We start from the raw sequence: 13,947 nt of genomic DNA on the forward strand, positions 1-13,947 counted from the left end.
TAAGTGTAGAATAGTTAATCAGCAGAGGTAAGCCTTTCATTGGGCAACCACACATTGCATCAGCTAACAAGGTGTATCATTCATCAGATCATGGCCTCAAAGATAACTATTCCATTGGATCATTTCATCCAGAGAGCGACTCGGTACTCAATATAACCTCTCGCAGTAACCATTGCATTAATCAAAGGCAGAACATATCACTGAACATAGATGGGGACTCTCATTAAGCGTAGGTAAAGCCTCTCATTACAGAGTTGGACCGTGCATCAGGAAACAGTAAGCATTTCATTAGTCAGGTAACAGCAGATTAGCCACGAGCCAAGCCTTTCATGTGGCGGGAGTAACCCTTTAAATAGGTAGTATAACCATTCCTTTTCTCAGCTCCACACATTCCATTAGGTATTCAGGAAATGCAGCCATAAACAGGAGTAAACAGGTCATTAGAACAGAGCGAACATTTCAACGAACATCAGGCAACATCTCCTCATGTAAGTATAACCCTCTCATGGTGGAGGGCAACCATTTCATTAGGCATAAACCAGGTCACAGGTGCTGTTACCTCAATAACCTCTGCAGCCTATAATCACCTTAACCTCAGCATCAGGCAGTAGTGAAACTCTTTGGGGATCAGGCCACATTTCATTAAGCAAGGCCTGGCGTTAACTGATGTTCCACTCCACCCCTGACAGGGGTTGATTCTACTAAACTTAGGCCCCAGTGGGGTCTTTCAGGGCTTTGGCCCAGTTCCAGCACTCACATGGGCCGAAGGGGGCCAACGGGGCCCAACTACAGTTTCCCCCCTGGGGGAGGGGCGGTTCCTGGGCCTCCAGCTCACTCCTGGGAGGCCCTGCGTCTACTTGGGTCCTCTGCCCTCCCCTGGGGCTTTACCTTTACCCTTCGGCCCTTCCCGAGCCCTGGTGATGGTGCTGGAGTGGGGAGGGCCCAGGCGTCCTTCGGGCCCTCCGGCGGGGTTGCAGGAAGGGAGGGGCTCTCGTTCTCCTCAGAGAGCCCTCTGGTGCTGGCAGGCTGTTTCCGGGCCTTCCCTGGCTTCCCGGCCCGGGAACCAATCGGGAGAAGGCTGGTGGAGGGACCCGCCCTCAGCGGTGAGTCGTTGAGCGGCTCCCGGGGGTGTGACGACAGCAGCCAATGGCTGCGCGGCGATAGACGGGGGCACGGCCAGTGACGCGGCCGGGCGCCCCCATCACGTGGGGTGAGTGTCCCACCTTCAAAGCCCTAGCGCGGCCTACCTCAGCAATACGGCGGCCCTCTCCTTGCACCGAGGGCCGCCGGGAAAGAATCAATAGATGCGGAGGTGGCTACAGGTCAGCGCCGGGCCTCGGCGGGGGTAGAGGGCCTCGGCGGGGCCCAGCAGCGGCGCGAGGCAGTGCCAGTCGCCTCCCGACCCAGGGAGCGGATCGGCCACGCAAAGAGGCTCTCCGAGACCCGGGCTGCAGCAGTGAGTGGGGGGGTGCAGCGCCACGATATCCCAGCGCCTAGAGGGGACCAGCGCTTCAGCAGGCGTCAGGGGTGACAGTGCTGAGCAGCGATAGCGCCTGGGGCAATCAGAGTCAGTAACGCCGGCAGGGCAGCAGACCCAGCAGTTCAGGCTGTGGTAGGTTAACAGTTCGGACAGTGGCAGGACAATTAACAGTCCGGGCAATTCACTGTTCTAGCGCTTAGAAGGGAGCGCCTAACAGCTCAATTCAGGCAAGGTAGGACAGGAAGTGCGTGCAGGACAGCGCAGGGGCCCAGGTTGAGGTAAAGGGGCGCAGAGTGGACACAGCCCTGTACCTTGTGGATCCCCAGTGGTCCTGGTGAGCGCAGGTAGACTTCTTCTTGGCGCTTGATGGCTTTGGCGCCCTTGTGGATAGTTCTTTGTTTCTTGAAGGGGGGTTGAGTTGAGGGCTGCTGACAGGACTTCTCCGCAGGTCACTGTAGATGGTCCCTGGGTTCCCCTCCCGCCTGGCCAGATCAGTGGGCTAGTTCAGGGTACCTCACTCAACTTGGAAGGCAGCACCCAAGCCCTGTCACTCCCAGTGGCATAGGCCCCTGACTAGGCCCTACCGCCTAAATCTCCTGCGTGGGTCCCCCAGGTCAGTGATGCCCCAACTGACTGGAAAGTTTCCCTCCCTTTCTTTTTATAGGCCCAGGTCAGGTGACCACCCTCTAAGGCGGCAAAAATAGGCTCCGCCCCTATTCTAGAAGGTGCCAGGAGCTTCCCTACTCTAACTGTGGGCAGGCAAGGCAGGCTGGAATGGCAACAATGTTTGGGGTCCCAGCCAGCTCCTGGCAACTAGAATGAGCCTTAACAAGACCACGCTGCAGTGGCAGAGGTCTGTGGCAGCCATGTTGCAGTTAGAGAGCACCTGCACCTAGCATTGATTTCAATATTACACAGGGCATATGCAACTTTATTACAATGGGGGGACATCCAGAATTCAGGGAAGCGAAAAGCAAAACATTTTAGGAAAGAGGGCCAAGTCCAACAGTTCAACACACTCATCAAACAATTCAAACATTACACAACTTGGGGTTCACAATCAACTACAGCAAGTCGCATCTCCAGCCCTCTCATATACACCAATATCGGGGGGCTACAATAAACACCTCTACAGCTCTGGCTTATCCCAGTCCAGCGAGGATACCGAGCATTCAAGCCTTAGTTACAAAATTTCAAGACCAACACTCTCTCCCAGCCAGAGTGTTCATGCAACTCATAGGCATGATGGCATCTTGCATTTTTATTGTTCCATGTGCTAGATTTCAAATGCGCCCATTAAAAAAATGTCTAGCACATCAGTGGAATCAGGCTCAAGGACAACTTACAGATCTGATGTTGGTGAACAGCCGCACACATCGCTCTCTGCAGTGGTGGAACACCAAAAACCTGTCCAGAGGCCGGCCATTCCTCAAACCTGTTCCACAGATAGTACTTACAACAGACACATCTCTCACAGGATGGGGAGCCCATCTCCTAGACCATACAACTCAGGGAAGATGGACCACTCAACAAAAAGTGCTCCACATCAATCACCTAGAGCTGCTAGCGATATTCCTAGCACTAAAATCTTTCCAAGTTCATGTACATACAAAGCTGTCTTGATCTAGACGTACAACATAACAGCCATGTACTACATACAAAAACAAGGGGGCACACATTCTCTGCAACTGTCCCAGCTTGCACAAAACATTTGGAGATGGGCCATTCCACAAAAAATATATCTACTAGGCGAACACCTTCCAGGAGTTCACAATCAGATCTGTTAAGTCGACAGACACAGCAGTTCCACGAATGGAAACTACATCCACAAGTTCTTCTACCATTTTTCCACAAGTTGGACCAACCAGACATAGATTTTTGCGCCACACACGAAAACGCAAAATGCCCAACCTTCGCCGCCAGGTTTCCCCCCGATGTCCAAGGGCAATGCGATATGGATGAACTGGTCAGGCAGATTTGCGTACGCTTTTTCACCACTCTCACTAATCCCACTAGTGGTACGCAAGCTCCGAAAATGGTCTCTCAAACTAGATGCTTCCATCCAGAATATCATTTGCTATCTACTGCATTTACAAAGATGTAATCTAGCATACTCATCTATACGTTTACATCTTGCAGCACTCGCTGCGTACCTACAAAACCGACAACACTTGTCACTATTTAGAGTCCCTGCAATTAAAGCATTCATGGAAGGACTAAAGAGGATCATTCCTCCTAGGTTACCACCCTCTCCAGTGTGGAACCTCAATATTGTTCTTAACCAGGCTCATGGGACCCCCATTTGAACCTTTACACAAATGTGAACTACAATTCCTCACATGGAAAACAGCTTTCCTAGTTGCCATTAGCTCTCTTAGAAGAGTAAGTCAGTTTCAGCTTTCACTATACAAGAACCATTTTTACAATTACATCGTAACAAAGTGGTCCTCAGAACAAATCCAAGATCCCTTCGTAAGGTAATCACCCCATTTCATCTAAATCAATCAGTGGAGTTACCAGTGTTTTTTCAAAACCCAGACTCGGTAGCAGAAAGAGCTCTACACACCCTAGACGTGAAAAGAGCCCTTCTTTATTACATTGACAGAACTTAGGGCCATATGTATCATGCAAATTCGCAATCGCAAAGGCCGAAATTCGCATAATTTTGGCCTTTGCGAATGCGAATTTGCTAAATGGAATGTATGAAGCAAAACTGGTGAAAAATAAAGAATTGCAAAATTTGGGATTCCTTATTTTGCAATTGCATTTAAGGAATCGCAAATTTTGCGACTCCTTAAATGCAATGTACGTAGCAAAAAAAATTGCAAAATGCCCTTAAGGAATCGCAAATTACCACCAACTTCTAGTTGGTGGTAAGTTGCGAAATCCTTGAAAAATGCAAATTTTTGCATTTTTCAAAGTGCCATGTAACGCACATACATGCCCTTAAGGCATGTATGTGCACCACATGTGCACCCATGCATATTTCAGGGGTGCAACAGGGTGTCCTTTGGATACCCCTCACCCTTGAAATTATTCTCAATGTGCGATTAGCAAATTGCGAATCGCAAATTTAGAATGACTTCCCATTCGTTCTTATGAGCCTCCTGGCCCATAGAAATGAATGGGAAAATATTCCTTAATTGCGATTCGCAATTTGCTAATCGCAATTAAGGAATTCGAAGGAATGATTTTGTACATACATACCCATTTGTGATTCTCAAATAGCGATTTCTTAAAAATCGCTATTTGAGAATCCTAAATGGGTATCTTGATACATATGGCCCTAAATCCTTTCGCAAAACAAAACAATTGTTTGTAGCTTTCTCTCAACCACTCTCAACCACCTCTTAATCTGGTATTGCAAGGTGAATTGTAAAATGTATCCAAATGTGCTATCAAAAAGCAAAACGTACATTAACAGTTCCTCCTAGAGCGCATTCCACACGCAAACTAGGAGCCTCTATGGCTTTCTTAGGAAACATTCCTTTAGAAGACATATGCAAAGCAGCAACATGATCTACAAAACATACATTCACTAAACACTATTGTGTTGACGTGCAAGCAAAGCAGCAAGCTGCTGTAGGTCAAGCTGTCCTCAAAACTCTCTTTCAAACTACTGCAACAGATACAGGGGACCACCACTAGGGGAGACACTGCTGTATAGTCTATGCTAAGTGTGAGATCTGCAGCTCATATGCCTCGAACGGAAAATGCTACTTACCAGTATGCATCTGTTCTTGGCATGTAGAGCTGCAGATTCTCACACGCCCACCCGCCCCCCCAGGACCTGTATCTGTTCTAGTTCTATCTTAATTAGATATACACACATGGACACCTTTTTTCTTTCTACTAACTCCATAATTTACCATCATGGCGAGAAACAATCTAAAGATGGAGTCGATGCCCATGCGCACTATTGTCCAAGGGAGGAGTCACCTATCTCGTGACTACAAAGACTTCTTCCAAGACGACAACAACATGCAATCATCCGAGCCCAACACCAGATGGCGATCTAATGCTAAGTGTGAGAATCTGCAGCTCTACATGCCAAGAACAGATGCATACTGGTAAGCAGCATTTTCCTTCGTGTCCTTCTCACCACCACCTAAAGCCAACCCCATATCAAAATCTGGAATTGCAAGGTGGATTGTTAAATGTATTCAAATTTGCTATCACAAAGCAAAACGTACATTATCTAATCCCCCTATATTCCACTCTACCCGAAAGATAGGACTTCAATGGCATTTTTAGGGAACTTTTCCTTAGATGACTTCTGCAAAGCAGCTACATGGTCTATATCGCACACATTCACAAAACACTATTGTGTAGATGTGCAAGCAAAGCAACAGGCTAGTGTGGGCCACGCTGTACTCAAAACACTTTTTCAAACTACTGCAGCAGGTACTGGTGGTCGCCGCTAAGGAGGGGTACTGCTATGCAATCTATGCACAGTGTGTGATTTGCAGCTCATATGCCTCGACTGGAAAACTCTACTTACCAGTATGCATTCTTGGCATGTAGAGCTGCAAATCCACATACGCCTACCCACTTCCCCGGCTACCTTTATCTGTTCCAGTATTATCTTATTTACAAAAACTCCCATCATTTCTCTGCTGGCGAAAAAACAATCTGAAGATGGAGCCGATACGCATGCGCACTATCATCCAAGGGAGGAGTCACCTATCTTGTGACTTCCAAAGACTTTTCCAAGGCAAAAACAAGTTCAAACATCCAGGCGCAATACCAGATGGCTATCTATCTGCAGCTTTACATGCCAAGAACAGATGCATACTGGTAAGTAGCATTTTCCATTTATATTTCAAAATATTTGCAGTAAATTTTAAATTATTTATAAAATGTTTGTTTGTCAAAGTTTTTATTTTTACTTTACACCTGTGCTGCCAAATTATGAATACATATTGTTATCCTAAATTTAGTTTTTTGGGTCATAGTGTGCATTGACAAATGTAGTCTAAAATGGTATGGGAAAGCAATGTTTTTGTAAAAGTTAATTTTGTAAAGTGCTTCTTGAAAAGATGTTTTTGAAAACATAAAAATTCACCAAACCTCCTCCATGGTCTCCACGCGAAAATGAAAGTGATCATGTCTAGTTTAAGCAATGATATTTGTTTGTATATCAAGAGTGACTCCCTGTGCCTGCAACTGCCTGAATTATATTTTAAATGAACAAAAAATCTGATTTTTTTGTTTGTTTAATGAATTGTCATTTTTGTCATAATTTGTCATTTGCAGGCGAAGGACAGCGAAGCATTTTCCAAGAATTTCAACCAAGAATGGGTATACCTTGTAGCAGAACTAGAAATGTACAAAGCGTTTCTGAACTTTCACGTGACTCTGGAAGCCTTGTGAGAAGCAGCATGCTGGGCAGACCAGGAATGACTGAAGCAAAATATCCTAGAAACTTTGAAACTAGAGATGGAAGAAGGGGATTTCAGGGTGAACATAAATTGGGCCATAGATCTCTCACAGAAATCTCCATGTTGGAACCCTCAGAGATTGTGATGAAGCTTGCTGCTCCCAGAAGCGGGCTACGGGAGTTCCTTGAACAAAGTGATATCCAAAGTCAACTTATAGAACTTATCCTTGAGGTCCTGCATAAAGCAATTGGATGTAAAAGCAGTCGACAGAACTTGCTCCACCTTCTGGCAAATGTTCAAGACTCTGCATTTCTGAAGAAGGTTCTTCCCTTTTACCTCTTGGTTATAGACCAGGATAGTAAAGAGCAAATGCAGGAAAAGCTGCCATTCATTAGCTATATCCTCACATTACTCCTTGAATTAATTAGCGTTTTTCCATCTAGTTGTGCCATGGAGGTCTCTCTAGTTGATACTTTACTACAGACTGCTGTTGCCAAGCTGCTGTCTAGTGGGGTTTCTATTCCTGAAACAACCACAAAGAATATGACCACTCTGCATACATTCTTACAGCATCTCCAAGAGAAGAAGCGTGAAGGCACTCTGAGGTCAGACAGCTATACCTATCTCATGGACAACCACGAGGGCTCAGATGTGAGTGATTTTCAACAAATACCCATCTTTCCAACATATGATGATATTTACTTGGAGCAAAATCCAGTAATGCGCCCCAACATTCTCAATGGATCGTATCCTGGTGCAAATGCTTATCTAGACACTCACTTTCGTCTCTTAAGGGAGGATTTTATTCGGCCACTAAGAGATGGCATCTCTCAGCTTCTAAGCCTACAAGGGAAGGAAATGATGAAGGCAAAATTTAATGATATAAGAGTTTATTTCAGCATTCAAATCCTCATGCCAATCTGCACGCGGACTGGTATTGTTCATCAAGTCAAATTCAGTGTGGAAAACCTCAAGGGCGTCCGTTGGGAGAGCTCAAAGCGCCTTTTATATGGTGCTCTTGTATGTCTCTCCAAAGACAAATTTAAGACAATGCTGTTTGCTACAGTGGCAGACCGAAATGAGAAGGAACTTCTAATGGGTATCATAACCTTGAATTTTACTGAGGAAAGCCGGCTAAGTCTTGCTGAAATGAAACCAGACAGCAACTTCTTGATGGTGGAAACAAATGCCTATTTTGAAGCCTATCGCCATGTTTTAGAAGGACTGAAAGAAATGGGCAGCAGCGAAATCCCCCTACAAAAGTACATTGTTCACTGTGAACCCAATGTATCTGCCCCAGCATACTTAGAAAGCAACAGCAAGGCATACAGCTTGAAAGAACTAGTACTGGATCGGTCTCTTGCACTGAGGGAGGTTCATGACAGTAGTGATGATATGAGTGATTCTGAGAGTGGCAGCGATATAGAGGAGGTAGAACTCTCAGATCTCATGGAAAGACATCTGGGGAATTTTTGCACCAAACAACGTGTTCCACTAATACCTTCATCTAATAGCAGTCTAGTGCAGCCAGTTACAGGATTTGATGTGCTTAATTTTAAGAGTTGGCCTTCTAAAGAGCAACTAAAACTTGACTGTTCTCAGCTAAAAGCCTTTCAGGCGGCATTGACGAAGGAACTTGCCATTATACAGGGTCCTCCTGGAACAGGTAAAGTGAATTTTCCTTCTACTTACAATCACTCATGGTGCATTACATTTTCGGAAATGCTTCTTTTCCTTTAACATCCGTGCATAGTTTTTCCAGGCGCAGCAAAGCACGAGTAAATGTTCCTGTTGTGGAGTCTCCATTTCAATTCTTCAAAGGAACAGTTCTTTTTAAATTCCACTCTGTAGTGCAGATACAATCCAATCCTATTCTCATCATAAGTGAGCTCGCCCTGTTTTCGGAATACAGTGTGTAGCCTGACAGTGTTAATTTATCTTGCCATTCATATCATGACAATACATGGGAAGGAGTCTGAAAGCTGTCACTGAATCTGTGTCTGATCTGCCCTGTCTACTGGCACAATCTTAACCACACTTTTATCTGTAAAAAATGAAAACATGATTGCTTTTGAGATTTCCCAATCTCTAGTGTGTGTCGGAATATCAATGACAAAAATATTGTTTAATAGCGTGGCCTAGTATTGTTTACAAAAATATCACTCCATATGTAGTAGAATTTATATTACTAACTTGAAATGAGGCAATTTATGTAAATGATAACTGATAGAGACTACGAGCCGCAGATTCCTTAACGTAGAATTATCCCCAGGCGTGAGACTGGATCCGGAAGATGTTTGCCACAGCATCCCTGCGCGCCGGCAGTGGGGGGGGGGAGATTGGGGGGAACGGCACCACGCAACGCTGCCCTGACGTTGTTCGTGGGCATGACATCAGCGAGGTCACATAAGACCAAACACGGCGCGCAAACGTCAGTTTCCTTCATTTCCGCGTGCAACGCGGATCCGGATTGTTTGCCTTGACCTGTTTCAGGCCTTTTTTTACTCCTTGCGTTGAGAACAGCGTGCGAATACCTTCAGGTTTCAAGACGTGTACTTCTTGTACGCGTCAGATGTCGGCGACAGACCCTCACCCTATTTGCAAGGGTGTTTGGGTGAGCACCATGATTCCATGGACTGCCACGCTTGTCAGCATCTTAAGCTGAAATCCAGGCAGGAGCCCCTGATGAAATTGCTTTCGCCCCGCTTGTCCAGATTGGTCTCGTCCCTGCGTCCGTCCCCTACGTCGGAAGGGTCCAGAAGCCTCTACCTTGTGTTCCAGGTGAGCTGGGATATTCCTGGTGTTCTCCTGTGTTCTGGTTGACAGCTTAGGTCTGTGCTACATGTTTCTCCTCTTTTCTTTGACTGGTCTCACTTCTTTTCGTGGGCGGGATTGTGCCGCTAGGACGATCCCCCTCTGGGGCTTGTTCTGGGGTTCCCTTGCCCCTCTCTTGGTCTTGCGCTCGACCTGTTCTGGACACACTGCTTCATTGTAGGTACCGGCTACCTGCTGTGCACGCCTGGTCGTTATGGTTCAACTCCATGGGTCCCGGCGTGTACCTGTGTGCTCCTGTTCCTTGCTCTGCTGGAGCTTTGCTCGTCTGTGTCTTCCTCCTCATGTATGTGCCTCTTGGCTGTGGGGCCATTCCTGCCTTGTTTCCTGCCTCGGGCTGATGCTCGTTTGGCTATTCCCTTTGCTGGGAGTGTTCTCATGGGGCGCGCTCTGTCTCCATTTCCACCTCTTCTGTTTGGATTTGGTGGTGGTTCTTTTCTTCCTTGGCACTCTTTTGGAGCCGTCTGTTCCTCCTGGTTCTCTGGCGGACACCCTTTTTGCCCCTCGGGTAGGCTTGTGGTATCCTGGCCTTCCCTTCTCCTCGTTCTTGATTACTTCTGCTTGGTGAGGGAACGGGCCTTCCTGCCTGCCCCCAGGACACATCCCCTGTTGGGGCCCTGTGTCCTTCCAAGCTGGTGAGGTTCTCTCGCAGACCCTCCTCCCCTCTGGGTATGGCTAGGGTATCTATTCTACTTTAAGTAATCTGCAGCTAGTAGTCTCTATCAGATGTACAAGTTACTTACCTTCGGTAACAATGTATCTGGTAGAGACAATTCTAGCCTCAGATTCCTTCACGACCCGCCCTTCGACCCTGATCTGCAAGGACCTTCAGTTTGGTCTTCAGCTCTCACCTCCCTCCAGGTGGCTTTGGCTTCTGCAAGTGCCCTTTTTCACTTCTTCCCTGGCGGGATGCTTTGTTCCGTTTATTTTGTTCCGCCCCTTCCTTTCTGGTACTTGGATGGTAAGTTCATGTGTCCTACTGCATCCCTGGGGCCTGCTCATAATTTTCTTACTTTTTCATTGCTTGGGGTTTCTGATTCCTCTGCAGTCTTCTGGGTTGGGGTCTCTTGGCGGTGCCTCAGCCCTTGGCTCCTTACAGAGGTTACAACACTCCTTGATGGTGTTTACTTGGGGTAATTTATCGTTACTCATCTGTGTAGGAAAATGGGTTTCTGTTGCAGTAACCCCCCCACTTTTTGCTTGATGACTGATTAACTTTTCCTTGGTGTGCCCTGGGTCCCTGCCAATCGGGTACCCAGGGCCGATGTTCCTTCCCTAAAAACTGTGCTAAAGCCTAAATCCAATTTGCATCTCTGGCCACATGTCAGCCCCTGGTAAATGGTACCCTAGGTACCCAGGGCATTGTGACCAGAGAAGGCCCCTCAGGGCTGCAGCACTTATTGTGCCACCCTTAAGGGCTCTGAACCCTGACACCCACACACTGCCTTGGCAGGCTGAGTGTCTTGGTGCAAAACATAACAGAGAGTTGACATGGCCCACATCCCTGTGTGCCATGCCCACAACACCACTTCCCTGGCATACCTCAGTCACCCCTTTAGCTGGGTGCCCTATGCCAGTGGAGTGGGCACAGGTGCATGAGTCCTGTGCCCCTACAGTGCCCAAGTCCATTCCTGGGCCCTGTAAGTGCAGTGCCCAGGAGTATATGTAGGCGTATAGATGCTGGGAGGTCGTCATCACGAACTCCACAGCACCATAATGGCTACACTGAAGACTGAGAAGTTTGGTATCAAACTTCTCAGCACATTAAACCCACACTGATGCCAGTGTGGGATTTAATGTAAAATGCACGCCAGAGGGCAACTTAGAGTTGCCCCCTGAACCTAACCCACAACCAGCGTCCTGACTGAGAGGCTGCCTAGGCTGCCACACAGCAGACATGCGGCTGGACCCCTGAGTAGAGAGACCTCCGCTCTCCTGGGCCTGCAACAATGCACATCCTGGGACAAGGTGCTAGGTCTCCTCCCTCATGATGGGCAGGGGGACCTACAAAGGCATGCCGCCTTTGTGAGCTTCTCCAGGCCACTTTCTGTCCTCAGCAACTGGCCCCCACTGGTTCTGAACCCCACTCTTGCGGGAAGACAGGCGGGAAAAACAAAGGAAGGAAAGGGGGTGTGCCAGCCTCTGCCAACTCTACCCCTCAGGTACCCTGCTCCTGCTAAACCCCAGTGTCTCCAGCGGACAGCAACCTCGAAAACCCCGGAGGACCTGCCTGCCTTGCTCATGCAAACAAGCAACACCCTTGATGCCAGCTAGGAACCGTGAATCCAGCACACTCTGCACCCGCCCAGCCCGGCCTGTGCCTGAGTGAACAAAGACCACGAGGACGTCCCCCCGGCAATTGTGACCTGAAATCCAGTGCCCAAGTACTCTCCTCGACGCTCCTGATGACGCCTGCAGCCTCACAACAAGGCACCCCTCCAACCCCGACCAGCTGAGGGTAAGATTTCCCGGCGCCCCACGGCCCCCTGTGCCCAACTCCTGGGTGTCTACCTATCCTACAACATCCCAACTTACCTCTCAAAGTGGTGGTCGCACCTGAAGAATCTCCATCCCCGAGCCTGCAGCCTTTGTTCAACTTCCAGCTTTCCCATTGAATAGCATTGGGCACCCGAAGGCCCAAAAGCACCCTGTACCCGACCGCCTGAGTGCCACTGGAAGTGCAGCATCTGTCCTATCCTACTTCCCCACTTGCCCTGTGTAAGTGACCAGGAGCTCAGCTCCCACAGCCGCGTGGCCTGCCTGCTAGCAGCCACCAACCGAAGGCCCCCTATCCTCCGTAGGATAAATTGGGCCTACTCTCCCTGCACCCGGCTGCCCCTGTGCCACTGAGGGTGTAACAACTGTACTTACCTGACCCTGGGAGACCCCTGAGTCTTACCCCAGATCCTTAACTCAACCAGTCGAGTACTTACCCAATGATCGATAACTTGATGTTCGAGGCATGTGGGCTGCTGAATTCATATCTGTGCATAGAGCGCCACCTAATGTTGGGTCCCGATGACTGCACCTTGTTGTCCTCGAAGAGTCTTCGAAGTATCACGAGATAGGTGACTCCTCCCCTGGACTATAGTGCGCATGGGCATCTTCTCCATCCTCAGATTGTTTTTTTCCTCCATTGGGTTCGGATGTTATTCCTATGCTCCAACTTCCGAATCAAAACAAAACTTTTCTAAAGGCCAAAAGGCATTTGACTTCGATGGTATTGTTCTCGCTCGGTAATTATTAGCTCGATCGAACTTTCCATCTCGAACCGGTCGTCGACGCGGGCCATTGGGCCTTTTCGACGCCACGTGGGCCTGCTGTCGATGTAAAGGAGCCCGTTCAAAAGGTGCCCACAATGCCATTCCAAGTTCCCGCATACTGACAAACACTCAGTATGCAACAAGTGCCTATCACCAGACCATAAGGAAGAAACCTGCCCAGCCTGTGCCCAATTCCGGTCGAAGAAAACTATACGGACTCAACAGGCCGCAAGGCAAGAGATGCAGCGACAGGCACCGGAACCAGACAACATCTTCGATGATGACCAAGAACTGCCGGAAGCTCCAGATTCGGACCTCGAGATCGTCACCGTCGAGGACTACTCGGACTCCGACGACGAGATCCCACCGGGGCAAATCGGGAGTACACTGCCACCGACACCGATTAGCCCATTACCGAAGGCTCCGGTCAAGGCATCGCCAAAAGGCCTTAGCCAGGATCCGAAGAAACATTCGCCAGCCCCGCCGTCCGTCTCGGCTCCGAAACCAAAGATAAAGCCTTCAGAAACCCCAGGTCCAAGTAACGTGATTCAAAAGAAGGTTCTCGAACCCAAGAAGGCCATCGACCTGAAGGGCGTCGAACCAAAAAAGGCCGTACAGCCTAAAGGCTTCGACCTGAAGAAGGCCGTCGACCCAAAGGCACCGATCCAAAGAAGGCCGTCGAGCCTAAAGGCGCCGAACATAAAAAGGCAACTGAGCCAAAGAAGCCCACCGAGCCGAAGGGCGCCGACCCGAAGAAGGCCGTCGATCCAAAAAAGCCTGCTGTGCCGAAGGTTGCCGAACCAAAGAAGGTCGCCGACGTAAAGGGTGCTGCATCGAAGCCTGTAACCCAGCCGGAGAAGGCTATCGAACCAAAGTCAAGTGCTCCAAAAAGACCAGTCGATCCAAAGAAAACCATCGACTCTGCAAAGGACAGTCAACCGAAAAAACCTGTCGAGCACAAGAAGCGTGTCGAATCGAACAACCCGGTCGA

General features: G+C 48.5%; 1 protein-coding gene across 2 annotated transcripts in view; it reads left to right on the plus strand.

The window, feature by feature from the left end:
* The window catches only part of LOC147722733 (NFX1-type zinc finger-containing protein 1-like), a 1,249,199-nt gene that overhangs the window by 233,597 nt on the left and 1,001,655 nt on the right, over positions 1-13,947 (plus strand). For both annotated transcript variants that reach the window (XM_086965207.1, XM_086965208.1), the window contains one exon: positions 6,737-8,527. In XM_086965207.1, the coding sequence (XP_086821333.1) occupies positions 6,737-8,527 (1,791 nt within the window). The remainder of the gene's footprint in view (positions 1-6,736; positions 8,528-13,947) is intronic.

The sequence above is a fragment of the Lissotriton vulgaris genome, chromosome 4_1 (assembly GCF_964263255.1).
Source record: "Lissotriton vulgaris chromosome 4_1, aLisVul1.2, whole genome shotgun sequence".
NCBI classification, from domain to species: domain Eukaryota; kingdom Metazoa; phylum Chordata; class Amphibia; order Caudata; family Salamandridae; genus Lissotriton; species Lissotriton vulgaris.